Source organism: Salmo trutta, chromosome 33 (genome assembly GCF_901001165.1).
Source record: "Salmo trutta chromosome 33, fSalTru1.1, whole genome shotgun sequence".
In the NCBI taxonomy this organism is placed as follows: domain Eukaryota; kingdom Metazoa; phylum Chordata; class Actinopteri; order Salmoniformes; family Salmonidae; genus Salmo; species Salmo trutta.
Genome location: NC_042989.1, coordinates 3,640,624 through 3,655,987, shown reverse-complemented (window position 1 = coordinate 3,655,987; position 15,364 = coordinate 3,640,624). Strand labels below are relative to the sequence as shown.

The 15,364-nt window shown below is 42.4% G+C and overlaps 2 protein-coding genes across 3 annotated transcripts in view; one reads left to right on the top strand and one right to left on the bottom strand.

Moving 5' to 3' along the window:
- Positions 1–15,364, bottom strand: part of si:ch73-242m19.1 (uncharacterized) — a 27,941-nt gene extending 12,577 nt beyond the window's left edge. The window contains exons 1-17 of the mRNA XM_029729256.1: positions 15,131–15,364; positions 14,784–14,967; positions 14,513–14,626; positions 14,107–14,301; positions 13,321–13,465; positions 13,037–13,188; positions 12,700–12,852; positions 11,973–12,074; positions 11,617–11,781; positions 11,419–11,495; positions 11,169–11,310; positions 10,628–10,879; positions 4,962–5,327; positions 4,508–4,714; positions 4,109–4,278; positions 3,772–4,000; positions 3,348–3,550 (exon numbers count right to left, since the gene is read on the bottom strand). Of these exons, the coding sequence (XP_029585116.1) occupies positions 3,348–3,550; positions 3,772–4,000; positions 4,109–4,278; positions 4,508–4,714; positions 4,962–5,327; positions 10,628–10,879; positions 11,169–11,310; positions 11,419–11,495; positions 11,617–11,781; positions 11,973–12,074; positions 12,700–12,852; positions 13,037–13,188; positions 13,321–13,465; positions 14,107–14,301; positions 14,513–14,626; positions 14,784–14,967; positions 15,131–15,270 (2,996 nt within the window). The 5' untranslated portion in view covers positions 15,271–15,364. The remainder of the gene's footprint in view (positions 1–3,347; positions 3,551–3,771; positions 4,001–4,108; positions 4,279–4,507; positions 4,715–4,961; positions 5,328–10,627; positions 10,880–11,168; positions 11,311–11,418; positions 11,496–11,616; positions 11,782–11,972; positions 12,075–12,699; positions 12,853–13,036; positions 13,189–13,320; positions 13,466–14,106; positions 14,302–14,512; positions 14,627–14,783; positions 14,968–15,130) is intronic.
- Positions 6,621–10,083, top strand: LOC115172240 (uncharacterized). Of its 2 annotated transcripts, XM_029729468.1 has the most exons (3): positions 6,621–6,678; positions 6,939–6,991; positions 9,061–10,083. In XM_029729468.1, the coding sequence occupies exons 1-3, from the start codon at positions 6,672–6,674 to the stop codon at positions 9,688–9,690; spliced, it is 690 nt and encodes a 229-aa protein (XP_029585328.1). In that variant the 5' UTR covers positions 6,621–6,671; the 3' UTR covers positions 9,691–10,083. The 2 variants fall into 2 exon arrangements, with proteins under 2 accessions (XP_029585328.1, XP_029585327.1); XM_029729467.1 differs by lacking the exon at positions 6,621–6,678 and having other exon boundaries at positions 6,888–6,991.

Genomic DNA, 15,364 nt, shown 5'->3' with positions numbered 1-15,364 from the left:
TATACACGACCGTTCAAAGGTTTGGGTTCACTTAGAAATGCCCTTGTTTTTGAAAGAAAAGCATTTTTTTGTCCATTAAAATAACATCAATTTGATCAGAAATACAGTGTGGACATTGTTAATGTTGTAAATGACTATTGTAGCTGGAAACGACTGATTTTGAATGGAATATCTACATAGGCGTACAGAGGCCCATTATCAGCAACCATCACTCCTGTGTTCCAATGGCACGTTGTGTTAGCTAATCCAAGTTGATCATTTTAAAAGGCTAATTGATCATTAGAAAACCCTTTTGCAATTATGTTAGCACAGCTGAAAATTGTTGTACTGATTAAAGAAGCAACAACTGTGCACAACTGAGCAAGAGGACAAGTACATTAGAGTGTCTAGTTTGAGAAACAGACGCCTCACAAGTCCTCAACTGGCAGCTTCATTAAATATTACCAGCAAAACACCAGTCTCAACGTCAACAGTGAAGAGGAGACTCCAGGATGCTGGCCTTCTAGGCAGAGTTGCAAAGGAAAAAGCAATATCTCAGACTGGCCAATAAAAATAAAAGATTAAGATCACAGACACTGGGCAGAGGAAGATTGGAAAAAAGTGTTATGGACAGACGGATCTAAGTTTGAGGTGTTCGCATCACAAAGAAGAACTTTGTGAGACGCAGAAAAAATGAAAAGACGCTGGAGAAGAGCTTGGCGCCATCTGTCAAGCATGGTGGAGGCAATGTGATGGTCTGGGGGTGCTTTGGTGCTGGTAAAGTGGGAGATTTGTACAGGGTAAAAGGGATCTTGAAGAAGGAAGGCTATCACTCCATTTTGCAACGCCATGCCATACCCTGTGGACGGAGCTTAATTGGAGCCAATTTTCTCCTACAACAAGACAATGACCCAAGCACAGCTCCAAACTATGCAAGAACTATTTAGGGAAGAAGCAGTCAGCTGGTATTCTGTCTATAATGGAGTGGCCAGCACAGTCACTGGATCTCAACCCTATTGAGCTGTTGTGGGAGCAGCTTGACCGTATGGTACGTAAGAAGTGCCCATCAAGCCAATCCAACTTGTGGGATGTGCTTCAGGAAGCATGGGGTGAAATCTCTTCAGATTACCTCAACAAATTGACAACTAGAATGCCAAAGGTCTGCAAGGCTGTAATTGCTGCAAATGGACGATTCTTTGACGAAAGCTAAGTTTGAAGGACACTATTATTTCAATTAAAAATCATTATTTATAACCTTGTCAACGTCTTGACTATATTTCCTATTCATTTTGCAACTCATTTCATGTATGTTTTCATGGAAAACAAGGACATTTCTAAGTGACCCCAAACCTTTGAACGGTAGTGTATATATATAGTTCAATATCTTTTCTGCATGCTTTCTGGCCTTGAAGCCGATACATAAAGCTTATTAAAGAGCAGCGATACTAGCAAGAGCAGTGCGCGTGTTTCTTATTTTTTCTCATCTTATTCAACTGTTACCATGCACCTGCAAAAAAAGATAGCTCAGATTTGCGAGTGCCTTTTGAATTTTGGTCCTTTAGGCTGACACTGAAACTGTTTTTCCATCCCGAAAATCACCACTTAGACGGCTCGCCTAAGAATTTTCATTACAGAAAAAAAACTTAAATTAGCTCTAATGACTGTAATTTCCTCCATATTAACTTCTCTAGGAAAGGGGGGCAAAGTAAAATGCCTGCTACTCAGGCACAAAAGCTAGAATATGCATAGTTAATTAGATTTGGATAGAAAACACTCTGAAGTTTCTAAAACTGTTTGAATGATGTCTGTGAGTATAACAGAACTCATATGGCAGGCAAAAACCTGAGAAAAATCCAACCAGGAAGTGGGAAATCTGAAGTTTGTAGTTTTTCAAGTGATTGCCTCTCCAGTATACAGTGTCTGTGGGGTCATTTTGCACTTCCTAAGGCTTCCACTAGATGTCAACAGTTTTTAGAACCTTGTTTCAGGCTTCTACTGTGAATGGGAAGAGAATACGAGCTGATTCAGTCATGTGTCTGGAAAATTGGCATGAGCTCAAACATGCGCGCGGCCGTGAGAGCGAGCTGCCTTTCCTTTCAATTCTAAAGACAATGGAATTGTCCGGTTGGAATATTATTGCAGATTTATGATAAAAACATTCTAAAGATTGATTCTATACATCGTTTGACATGTTTCTACAAACTGTAATGGAACTATTTTGACTTTTCGTCTGGACTAAACTCACGCGCTTAGTGAATTTGGAGTGCTGGACTAAACGCGCAAACAAAATGGAGGTATTTGGACATAAATATGAACTTTTTCGAACAAAACAAACATTTATTGTGGAACTGGGATTCCTGGGAGTGCATTCTGATGAAGATCATCAAAGGTAAGTGAATATTTATAATGTTATTTGTGACTTCTGTTGACTCCAAAATGGCGGGTATCTGTATGGTTTGTTTTGATATCTGAGCGCTGTACTCAGATTATTGCAAAGTTTGCTTTCGCCGTAAAGCTTTTTTGAAATCTGACACAACATTAAGGAGAAGTTTATCTATAATTCTGTGCATAACACTTGTATCTTTTATCAAAGTTTATGATGAGTATTTCTGTAAATTGATGTGCTCATTCACCGGTTGTTTTGGAGGCAAAACATTTCTGAACATTACACGCCAATGTAAAATGGGGTTTTTGGATATAAATATGAACTTTATCGAGCAAAACATACATGTATTTTGTAACATGAAGTCTTATGAGTGCCATCTGATGAAGATTATCAAAGGATAGTGATTCATTTTAGCTGTATTTCTTGCTTGGAAAATGGCTGTGTGGTTTTTCTTGTCTAGGTGCTGTCCTAACATAATCTAATGCTATGCTTTCGCCATATAGCCTTTTTGAAATCGGACAATGTGGTTGGATTAACGAGAAGATTATCTTTAAAATGGTGTATAATACTTGTATGTGTGAGAAATTTGAATTATGAGATTTTTGTTGTTTTGAATTTGACGCTCTGCTATTTCACTGGCTGTTGGCGAGGTGGGACGCTACTGTCCCATATGTCCTAGAGAGGTTTTAAAGGGATAGTTTGAGATTTTGGCAATGAATCCCTTTATCTACTTCCCCAAAGTCGGATGAACAAGAATAGCTAGCATGCTAACTGTTCCTGTAGATTTCCAGTCATTGCGCTAAAGCTAGTAAGCATTGGCTCATGAAACTACCTCTAACTTCCTTCATACTGGACGCGGAGACATAAAAATGGTATCCACGATGGTATTCTGCTGCAGCTAGCAATATTCATAAAATAATAATAATAAAATTAAAAATTAAAAAAAATATATGAAAATCAATATAGGAAGAATCAACTCAACTGTGCCAGATGTGCCGTCTCTGCTGCTGACTCCATGAGGCGATGGCGGATGGTGACTAACTCCAGCAGCTTGGAGAAGGTTTCCACAGCAAAGAACTGTTTCTCCTTCCCCTGCTTCATGTCCTGCTCCTCAGCCGACCTGATCAGAGAGACCCCCACCGCTCGGACCAGGGAGGGGTCCTCCATGAAAACATCTGAAAACAACTGGAGCGAAAGAGATGAAGAAAAAAATGATTGCTGATTGGTGCTGCGATATTTTTGCGATCATTGCACATAACAATATTGATATAGATTCTGTGTTTTTAAAAAAAAGTACCTTGATTTACACAGGTGAGTCAATTAAGAAAATATAATTTTTACAATTAGAACTTCTCAAGTGGCAGGTGCAGTATATCAGCAAAATGTGAGGGAGATACTCAACTCACATCTTTTTGAGTTTGAGAGCTATAGTAGGCCCCGGGAGGATCCAGGGAGTGCCAGTGCTGCAGAGCCCGCTGTAGGAGTCTCTGTTCCAGGGTGACACTCTCAGTTACCCCCCTGGCATGGTGGAGCTGGCAGAGCTCAGTGTGAGCCTGGGTCAGGGCCTGGTACACTTCAGAGGCCAGGCTTAGGGAGTGATGCACCTCCAGAAGGAACACATTCATCAGGGCAGGACTGGTAGCAAGAGGACAGACAGGCAGGGGTGTGCGCACACATTTTTATATTAGCTATTTATTTATACTGTTTAACATGTTAGTCTGTTTTGAGGTGATACCACATTACACTGTAATCAGTCTACAATTCATGGGTAGAACTAGGACTTGCCTGCCACCACCGAGGGACACCAGATGTTTGGCAACATAGTTAGGAGGAAGACCATAGTCACGAGGAGTAGCTCCCTGTCCCTGACCTCCTCTCCACACCCGATGGAGGTATTGCCGCTGACGATCTATCTAATAGTCAACATAACACAGTTAGAGAGACCTTTAGAACGCACGGCATGGAAAAGTGAATATATATTCGACTTCAAAACCTATTGCTTTTATTAGCTTTGCTAATGGGCTATCCCAGCCAATAGTTTTTTCATGGTCCTTCAAGCCAGATACACCTGTTATGATTCAACTATCCACACTAGCATCAATAGCTCTCTAGGCTGTGCCACAATTTTTCCGAAACAATTACTTGGTTGACCAGCATGGCTCTGATGAGTTGCTGGTGTGTCTGCATACAGACCATCTCTGCCCGGTAGGCCTGAACAAAATACTCTGCTCCCATGTCCAGGTGTAGCCGAGGCCTTCTGTGCATGATGTCTGTGATGACCTGAGCCAAGGAGAACCTCTCCTCTGGTCCTGTCACATGCTGGTAGGCCTCAATATAGCAGTTCACCAGCTGGAAATTAACAGACGGGGCATGGTTCAAGTAATGACACGCAATATACTGGACTTAAAATAAACTGATTATCACCTGGGTCGTGTTCATTAGGCATCAATGAGAAGAAAACAGACAGAAACAGGGAGGGACTAAATGTACATGTCCAATGAGAAATGTGAATTTTTGTTTTCCGTTTCAGAACCTTTTAAGATGTTTTCTGTTTCGTGCCCTAATGAACACGGCCCTGTTCAGCATATTTACGAACCTGCACTTTGCTCTCCAAAAAAGCAGCTTCACATGTCCACAGGTCTAGGAGAACTGCAACTCTATCCACATCTATCTGAGCCCAGGAAGAGTGGAGGTCTGTCGTTGCAGAGCTATGTGACCTCTCAGACTGACCCTTGACCCTGCTGCCCTCAGACTGGCCCTTGACTCTCCAACTACTCCTCTGGATGTGATGTGAGCCCAGAAGAGTCAGTGTGTCTTCCAGCTCCTCCAGGTCCTTCAGAGCCACGTCGTACACCACGTAGAGCCCTCGCTGGTCCTGGGTATGGACATATCTCTCCTCAGTGGTGTAGAAATCATGAAGATTCTCCACCTCTGGGTACTCCATGAACTCTGAACAGTGAACCTGTAGTCACAGTAACACCGATATCAATTCCCTAATGAAACTTTGACATAGCAGACGCACTCGCTCAATCACTCACTCACTCATGCACACACACGTGCACACGCACACACACACACACACATACACAAACACATTCATACTACACACACGGGCGACAGGTAGCCTAGCGGTTAAGAGCGTTGGGCCAGTAACCGAAAGGTTTCCGTTTTGAATCCCCAAGCTGACTAGGTAAAAAATCTGTCTATGTGCCCTTGAGCAAGGCACTTAACCCTAATTGCTCCTGTAAGTTGCTCTGGAAGAGAGCGTCTGCTAAATGACTAATATTTACATCACAACTTCTGCTACCAGACTCTTATTATGATTGAACACTTGCCCCCCAAAACACGTGTAAATATTGGACGACAACTTAGAAAAAAGGGTTCCAAAAGGGTTCTTCGGCTGTCCCCATAGATCTTTTTTTGGTTCCAGGTAAAACCCTTTTGGGTTCCAGGTTGAACTCCTTTGGGTTCAATGTGGAACCCTCTGTGTAAAGGAAACTTCACATGGAACTCAAAAGGGTTCTACCTGAAACCAAAAAGGGTTATTCAAAGGGTTCTCCGAAGGGGACAGTCAAAGAACCCTTTTATGTTCTAGATAGCACCTTTTGTTCTAAGAGTGTATAATTTGTGCTTTCCAGTATAATACTTACGCTAAAATGTTTATTCTATTCTACTGAGCCATTTACTTTATGTTCTTATTCTTATGTGTGGTGGAAATTCTACCTTTAACTAATAACGAGGAGAGGCAAAATCAATAATCAATCAAGGTATTACTTTTATTAAAAACGTATTATAATAAGGAGGCTGGTCGCCCCATCCCCGCAGCTGAGATGGAGTGAAAGCCCAAAAACAGACGAGTACAGGAGCATTATATAGTCAAGCTACCCCACGCAAGAATCTGCAAAACATGCGACCCTATGTATACCTATGAGTCTGTCGCCAGTGAGTGAGGACAACAGGGGCCAGAATGACAGGAACCAGGCATACTTCCTTTAACCGTAGCGCCACAGTTCCCCCCAAGTTTAACAGGGTTTAACAGAAGATTTCCCCTCAAATATGTTTGATTATCTTTTATTGCTGTTGCATTGTCGAGAAGGAACCTGCAAGTAAGCATTTCGTTGGACGGTGAACACCATGTGTCTCCTGTACATTAGACTAATAAAACTTGAAACTTGATAGTTCACAAGAGGTCTGGAAGTTGTGGAGAGTGGGTAGGGGGTGTTGTGTTTGTATAATACTATTGTGCTGTGTTTCAGATATTGTTAAATGAAAAACATTGGACACAAAACAGCATCAACCGCCTTAAATGTCAGGTAATATCAGGTCCCCACTGTCCATGTAATCTTATTCATTATGATTGTGAGGATTACAACTGGTCCTAGATCAGAGAAACTTTTTGAATATGTGGCAGAAAGAAGGGAACTTTGTGGAATCGAACTCAGTCCAGCACAGGACAGGGTCACTTTCAGTTTCATTTCCTGTACACTCTGCGGACTTCATGGTTAGTCCTGCCTCCTTATCATACAACACACTCATAAACACTGTGAGATGGATAAAACAGCTGTCATTACAGGTCTCTTAGACGTGAGGAGAGGAAGGAGAGCAGCACCACAACACCAGCAAACCGTAAGTTACTGTAAATATAACATATTTTGTGTTTGTGTGATCTTGTTTGTCTATGTCAGGTGTGTATACTTATTTAAGAGCAACTGAACAGTGTGTTTTTCTGTTGCTCATTAGAAAAACAAGATTTCAGTCTTAGAGGTGTGTTTCCTGACCAATTCTGCGTTTGGTTAATGATGTTTGTCCCTCATGAGACACGGAAGCCTATTCCATGTCTCATACATATGCAAACAAAGTCGGAACTGCAGGTCTGTCTCACTGTCTATGCTATTTGATAGAGGGCAATCGCTGCAGCTGTTCGCCCCATGTTAGTCGGCAAATGGACATTGTCGAATCGAAACCCAACCTTCACTTACCCTTTGGGACGCACAGATGTTCCAAACTCCGTTCTTAGACGAGACTGACTTTATGACCGAAATGATCCTATTTACACTTTGTAGTAAATTTTGACACTAGGATAACTGTTTGAGACTCAAATCGATGCCACATTCTACGGGGTTTGTTGCTTTTTAAAGGCAGTTGCTCTTTAACACTATTACAGTCAGTTCTAGTTTTAATGTAAGAAGTCCCCCAAGGAGGAAAAACCATGATTTGCCTGTCCCTGGTATGTGAAAGGTTGAACACTGTGATAATACAATGCTAGTATTAGTTAAGAACAGCTGGCATGTTGTAAGGGTTATGTGTCCATGCCCACAGTGTGGACAGAGCCACTAAACATATTTTTCACACCCATGCAACTTTTTCTACTATAAAAGCGTTGTAAGAGATTGCCCTCTATTTATTATACAACATGGTTGAATATTTTCTTTAAAGACCCAGGGCAGTTGTTTTTTTAATCTCAATATCAAATCATTTCTGGGTAACAATTAAATAGCTTACTGTAAAAGTTCCATTAAAATGGCCGAAAAGAAACAAACAAAAACAATTTTGCCCCCCAAAAAATTCTCAGGCAAGAATTTTGCTAGGACTGTCTGGCAGTTGTCTGAGTGAGGGACCTAAGAGGAGGGGACTCATGGGAGGGATATGTAACCTGAAAACAAACTGTTATTGACAGAGAGTTAGAACTATCTTTGTTATTGGTGTATTAACAATCTAAAACTCCACCCATGCAAAACCAGCTGATTAGAAGGTCCTGGCTAAATTGTATTTTCAACAAGCCACTATTCAGAAATAACACTGAACACATTTTTTCACACGTTTATAGAGTTAGTTTCATCAATATTATACAAAACACAGGTAAAGCAGAATGTTGACTGCACTGGGCCTATAAAGTTCCATGGTATACACTATTCATCTCGAGCGGCTAGATGTTCTTTACCATTCGACCATCAGATTTGCCACCAATGCTCCTTATAGGACACATCACTGCACTCTATACTCCACCGTAAACTGGTCATCTCTGTATACCCGTCGCAAGACCAACTGGTTGATGCTTATTTATAAAACCCTCTTAGGCCTCACTCCCCCCTATCTGAGATACCTACTGCAGCCCTCATCCTCCACATACAACACCCGTTCTGTCAGTCACATTCTGTTAAAGGTCCCCAAAGCACACACATCCCTGAGTCGCTCCTCTTTTCAGTTCACTGCAGCTAGCGACTGGAATGAGCTGCAACAAAGACACTCTTACTGACAGTTGTAGTTGTTTTGTGTGATGTATTGTTGTCTCTACCTTCCCTTTGTGCTGTTGTTTGTGCCCAATAATGTTTGTACCATGTTTTGTGCTGCTATCTTGTTGTTATGTTGTGTTGCTACCATGCTATGTTGTCATGTGTTGCTGCCTTGCTATGTTGTTGTCTTAGGTCTCTCTTTATTGTAGTGTTGTGTTGTCTCCCTTGTTGTGATGTGTGTTTTGTCCTATGTTTATATTGTATTTATTATTATTTTTTAATCCAAGGCCCCCGTCCCAGCAGGAGGCCTTTTGCCTTTTGGTAGGCCGTCATTGTAAATAAGAATTTGTTCTCAACTGACTTGCCTCGTTAAATAAAGGTTAAATGAAAATAAATAAATAAATCAAATATGATGGGATTTTATTGCACCCAATCACACCTACTGAAGTTCTCTCTCTCAAGGGTACCACCATGGTTGGAGGCACGTTGAACACTATGGCAGATCTAAGACGTTCTGGGTTTGGTCGTCACTTGCCCAGGCATGGACTCAAGCTCCTGTTCTGGTTCGCCAAGAATTACATCAAATTTGATTACATGGGTGAAATGGTTGCAAGATACAACCCCAACGAGGGGGGCTTTGATTTCCATCCCTTCCAGAACAGACCGGAGTGGGACTGCAGCAATGTGACCACACATATATCCGTCATTTCCTGCAATTTTCTGCTCCCAGATAACGTCCACCCGTACTATATAGTGGGCAACCTGAATCCAGAAGAATCCAATTGCCTTCCTCAGTATGTCAGAAAAGACTTTACTGGTGACCAAGATGACAGTAACATGGACCGCCTCATCATCAGTCTGCGTCCAGACGGGACTGTGGATAACGTTTATGTGACCCAGCATGACGACGACGGTCTGAGTTTTGACCCTGACAACACCTACCGTGTCACCAGGGGTCTGCTCAGGGACATCCGTGGCCTAAAGCTGCATAAGTTCCTGAAACAGGCAGGCTATAGCAGCCGCCAGCCAATCATACACATGAATGATTATGAGGACATTCTGAGTTATTTTGAAGACTTCTTGAGACTGTAGTGTAGTACAGAGCTCTGTAACCATGATTCCACTATTAATCTGATTCTGAAGTGAAAGGACAGGACAGGGAAACAGCAGTATAGTTTTTCTTGGCCTTTTTCAATGTGTATTATGTAGGTAACTGATGGTATTTTCATTGTATGCTGTTGTAACCCCCTCCTGTCTTGTTCATTGCTTTGTCATTTAGCTTTTTCATGATGAAATCGATTTTTGAATAAAAAATGATCTATTTAGCATTGCTATGCTATTGGTAATACAAGAAATATAAATATTTTTTATACAACATTATTGTATGTGTGTGTGTCTAGCTCATGCAAATCCTATGTTATGAATAGTGCCTCTTGACTCTACCATACTACCTTTCTGTATAAAAAATCAGTGCAGTAAAAATTACGTTTTTCCTGTGTTTTGTGCCATTTTGTACAACAGCTGATTATATAACACTGTAAAAAAAATGCAAATGTGATCAGTGTTATTTTCTGATAAATGCTATTTGAAAGTACAATCTACACAGGACCTGGTTTTGCATGGGTGGAGATTCGGCATGCCTCGTGAAATCCTCAGGCAGTATAAGTTAATAGACCAATAACAAATGGAGTTCCAAACCAGAAGAGGAACAACTTTGTGGAATGAAACAGCCCAGGGTCAGATTAGCCTGGTCCTCAGACCAGGCTGCAAGGGTTACCAGAACTGCTTGAGCTAGTGAACTCAATTGGCTGTAACTCACACACTTGGGCCCATATTCACAAAGCGATTTTGATCCTTTTTTATTTAATGCACGTGTTTACACTGCTTTTGAGGAAAAATGTGTTGAAAGTTTAGGGAGCATTATTTTACTCACCTCTAATGATGAGCGTTTACTCACTTATTTTCTTCACCCATACAAATCACTAATCTCATTCATGTCTCCGGCTGTACTGTAGCTCTGATGCCTTACCTTGTAGTCAACAGGAGTGTTGTGGATGTAGAGGTGAGAGCCCAGACCTCCGACTGTCCCACTGCACCCTCTGGCCGCATTCATCCAGCTTGACTCCTCAGTGGTGCTGACCAAACCTCCTCCTCCTCCTGCTTCCCCTCCTCCTCCTCCTCCTCCACGTGCTCCTCCTCCCTCCACGCGCATCCCAGCTGTGTCAAAAGTCAAGGTTCTCTCTATGGACCTCAGGTAGTTTAGAATGCCTAAGGAGATACGCTATAAGGGAGAGAGGACGGGTAAGACAGCTCAGGCTCCAGAGGGAATGGCAGGGTAAATAATATGATACAGTAGATAACGGATAGCAGTTCAGCATCCCAAGAGAGACTCACTGGGGAAGAGAGGACAGCTCAGGATTCAGTGGGAGCGACAAGAGTATGGATTGCAGTCCCTAACAGTCTAAAAGTCTACCCTGAACTCCCGTGTGGTCTCGTGTGGCGCTAGCTACGCCAAGGTCATCGTTTCAATTCCAGCAGCAATCACGTACGTCTCTTTGGATGAAGCTCACCTGCAGTTCCCTGATCTTGAGGTGTCGAAGGTAGAGGAGTGACAGGTAGGCTCCCCTGGCTGTGACGGTGTCTGAGGTACCCTCTTCCCCCTCCTGGCCCTCATCCAAACCCAACAGCTGCATGCTGCTCCGGTAGCTATAGCTGGGATGAATGAGAGAGAAGGGACGCCAAATAAGCAAAAGGCATTACCTTTTAATTCAATGAGACCCACATTCAAGTGATCCTTTTCTGTCCTTCTTAATAATGTACCTTTCATTTCTTTTCTTGACTGAAGTGGTTCTGCTCTTTCTGTCGCTTTTATTCTGTCCTCCACATCTATTGGATTCCTAACAGGAAAAAATGCTAATTGTGGTTATAATGAACCCAGACACTATCCATTTTACATGATGAAAAAGCACGTTGTCTTTGTAGCACACATAATCACACCTCTGACTAAGTAATACATGCCTGATAAAGATTGGCAGCGCTGTAAATGCTGGTCCAGATCTGCAAGGTGTTGTGTCTGTTGGCGTGTGATGATGTCAGTGATGATGAGGGCTGGATGGTCTGAGGGTCACATACCTGGGAAGCATGCTCCCTCAGGGCCTCAGTCACTACGACAGGATCTGACAGCTGGGGAGGGAGAGAGTGAGGGGGGGGAGAGAGAGAGAGAGAGAGAGAGAGGTGTCACTGTGAATATGCAAAATAACACTTGATTGAAAGTAATTGTAGTTAGCCCATACTTCGATACATGATACAAGCTATAGAGATGAATGTTAATAGGTCATTTATAAAATCCCTCCGTTAGGTGTTAGACTGTTTACCTGGAGGAACTTGCGGTGAGTCCTCAGCAACTCATCATAAGACTGGAGCTCCTTTAGCTTGGTGACAAGTTTCTGTTGCCAGGGATCCCGTTTGGGCTTCACCTGTTTTGTTGGTGTTAGGTCAGAAAATAAACATTAGGGATGTAATTTAAGGATTTTGGCCACTGGTCAGGATGGAATTTAAGGATTTTGGCCACTGGTCAGGATGGACTTTAAGGATTTTGGCCACTGGTCAGCTGGGCTAGTAGGCTGCAATTCTTTTTTTTAGCCTAGGTCCAATACAACATTTTACTAGTTTGCCTGGAAATACAACATTTGACTAGTTTGACACATTTTCTTCTAGCCCAGTCTGAAAAGTACTAGCCTCTGGATAGAGGGCTAGCTTAATTTCCATCCCTTATATATCAACGTTCCTGACACCTTACATTTTAGTCATTTAGCAGACGCTCTTATCAAGAGCTACTTACAGTAGTGAATGCATACATTTAATTTCTTTTGTACTGGCCCCCCATGGGAATCAAACCCACAACCCTGGCATTGCACACACCATGCTGGCGTTGCAAACACCATGCTCTACCAACTGAGCCACAGGGAAGACCTTTTCTTCAATCATCTCTGAACTAACTTGTTAGCACTTAAAGTGTTATAAAACCAAGTACTATGCAGGACAAGGATTGACAGGAGAGAGATCACGACAGAGACCGGGACAATCCCTCTCTCTCCAGACCTGAATGTACGGTATCCAGTTAGCATTCTTCCTCAGAGCCATGGTGCTCCTCTTCCTCCCCCACTGTCCCTCTACAGCCTCTGTCCCATCATACTGGAGGAAGGTCTTCATCACTTCCTGCTGTCTGAAGATCACCCTGAACTCTTTTGAGATCTGACCAATAAACAAAGGACCAGATTCAGAGTTGAGATAAATGCGAACAGCTCAGATGTTCGCATAGCTTATTCATCGACGTCAATGAGAAACGTACATGGAATGAAAGTTTAGTGTGCGGATCTACACCAAAAGAGTACACTACGAACCAAATAACTTGAAATGTATGTTTCAACGGTACTACCATGCTGAAGAGCTCCATCTCGTCTGCAGTGTTCCTGATGTTTTGGGTGTCGTAGGGCAAACGGAAGTAGGAGACCAGGCTTTGTAGTTCTGGGAGGAACTCCTCCAGCTTCACAGTGTGCATGGGAACTTGGTTAGCCAGTCTAAACATCCCTACAGAAAGGAACGATCACGATCATGAGCATGAATGAATCTCTTTTGTACCCACATGTATTGTTATATCCGGTTCAAGTAAGACATTTAAATGTAGAGGTACAATAAGGTAGCAGTCAATGTTAGTGTTACCCTCAAGCCCAGCCAAGACTTGGTCTTTATCTTCTGAAGATGTGTGGACAGATTCAACCAGCACTGGGGAACTTGATTGGGACTTCCTTAATAACTCAGAAGAATCTTTATCCCTCTTCTCAGAGGCTGGGATGTAGTGGATCACCTGTAACCCATCATATAGTGTGAGGTAACAAACTGTCTTATTTCTAAATAAATCTATTAGAAGGTATTCATCCACCCATCCCAAAAGTCAACTAAGCTTTGGGGTGCATCTCAGTAGTCTAAAGTGACTTCCTCTCCTTGTCTCTTTTTATTTATCTGCTCTAATCTAAACTAGCCTTTGATTTCAGCTACATGGCAATGAAGGAGAGGAGACGAGTAGAGGAAGCCACTTTAGACCATTGCGATGCAGCCATAGGATGCACCCTGAATGGTACCTTCTTCCCTATATGGAGCACTACTTTTGACCAGAGTCCTATAAGCCTTGGTCAAAAGTAGTGCACTATATAGGGAAAAAGTTTCGATTTGGGACATACTTATAGGGCAACGTAGTGAAAAAGCAATGTGTTAAGTGAAAATTGTACCATAAACCTCATTGTAATCTGGCAACGAGATTTAATTTGAAACTTTTTTCAACAATGTGCATTTCAACAAAGAAATATTGCTTAATCTCCTCCTTATAATGCACATTGTTAAAATTATTTCACAGTGCCAGATTACAATGAGGTTTACGGTCAATTTTGCACTTAACACATTACTTTTGCGCTATAAAAACATCGCCCATAGTCTCTCTGATGGCCTTACTGTCAGGAAGTGGTGGATGGTCTTGGAGGCATGTAGGTGACAGACCAGCCAGGTGAGGTAGATGGTCACATCTTCCTGGGTGACCGTGTTGATGGGGTTGCCCCGCCCTGTCAGGACCTTCTCCCTGGACACAGCCAGTCTCCTGGCCCGCTGGACAGCATCCTCATACTCACTGACCAGGTTTGATACCTGGGCCTGGTGGAACAGTATGGTGAAAGAACACACCTGACCTGGGTTCAAATAGTATTTGTTTTCTTTCAAATACTTTAGTGCTTGATTTAGCTTTCCCGGTGGAACACCACAGAAATCAACTGTTCATGTAAAAAGGATGTATTGATTGATCGATTATCCTCTATTACTCATAATAAACTAAGGTGATTTATTAAATATCAAAGTGCCAGGTTACCTTGTAGAAGGGATACAGCTGCTCAATGATGTGGGAGTGGCGACAGAACCTTCTCCATCTCAGCATCAGCAGGTACTTGATCTGGGCCAACTGGTAGCATCGGTCTGCATAAAACTACCATAAATACACTGAGTGTACAAAACAAAACACTTTCCCAATTTTGAGTTGCATCCCCTTTTGCCCTCACAACACCTTCAATTTGTCAGGGCAGCCGCGGGGCCCTAAGCGTCACCAATGTGATCCCAATGACATTATAATCAGCACAGTTTACCTGGTGCAGGAGAAGAGGCAGACTCTCAGGTGTGTACTCCAGGCTTAGGCAGCTTTGCAGCTCTCTCTGTAGCACATCAGACAGAGACACCACTGGTAGTGCTTTTGCCACCAGAAGACCTCTCCTCAGGACCTGCTCTCTCTCCATACGAAAGTACGATACATCTTTAGGAACTGGAACTGAGCTATAATACGATGAAAAAATATATAGAATACAATAAAATACAAAAGAACATTTACAAAAAAGACAGCCAGTATCAAAAAGACAAAATCACAATCACTGGCATTTTAACTGGGCAACTTGATTTTGCTCACAGACCTCCCTCATATCCATGTGTCCATCTATACCTGTAAGACTTGGAGGGTGTTTCCAGGGGAGATCCATTCTCCTCTATTTCAGTTCTGAGAGCTGACAGCTGGACAGACAACTCTGCTTCCATCTGCTCTACCTTGGCAGTGGAGGAAACTTTGTACACCACCTTGGACATGATGGGATGTCCTGGATACTATATAAGTAACAAACCAAAAAAGGTCATTTGTGTTCCACAGCAAAATCAAGCGGCATAACTCTATTGGTGGTGT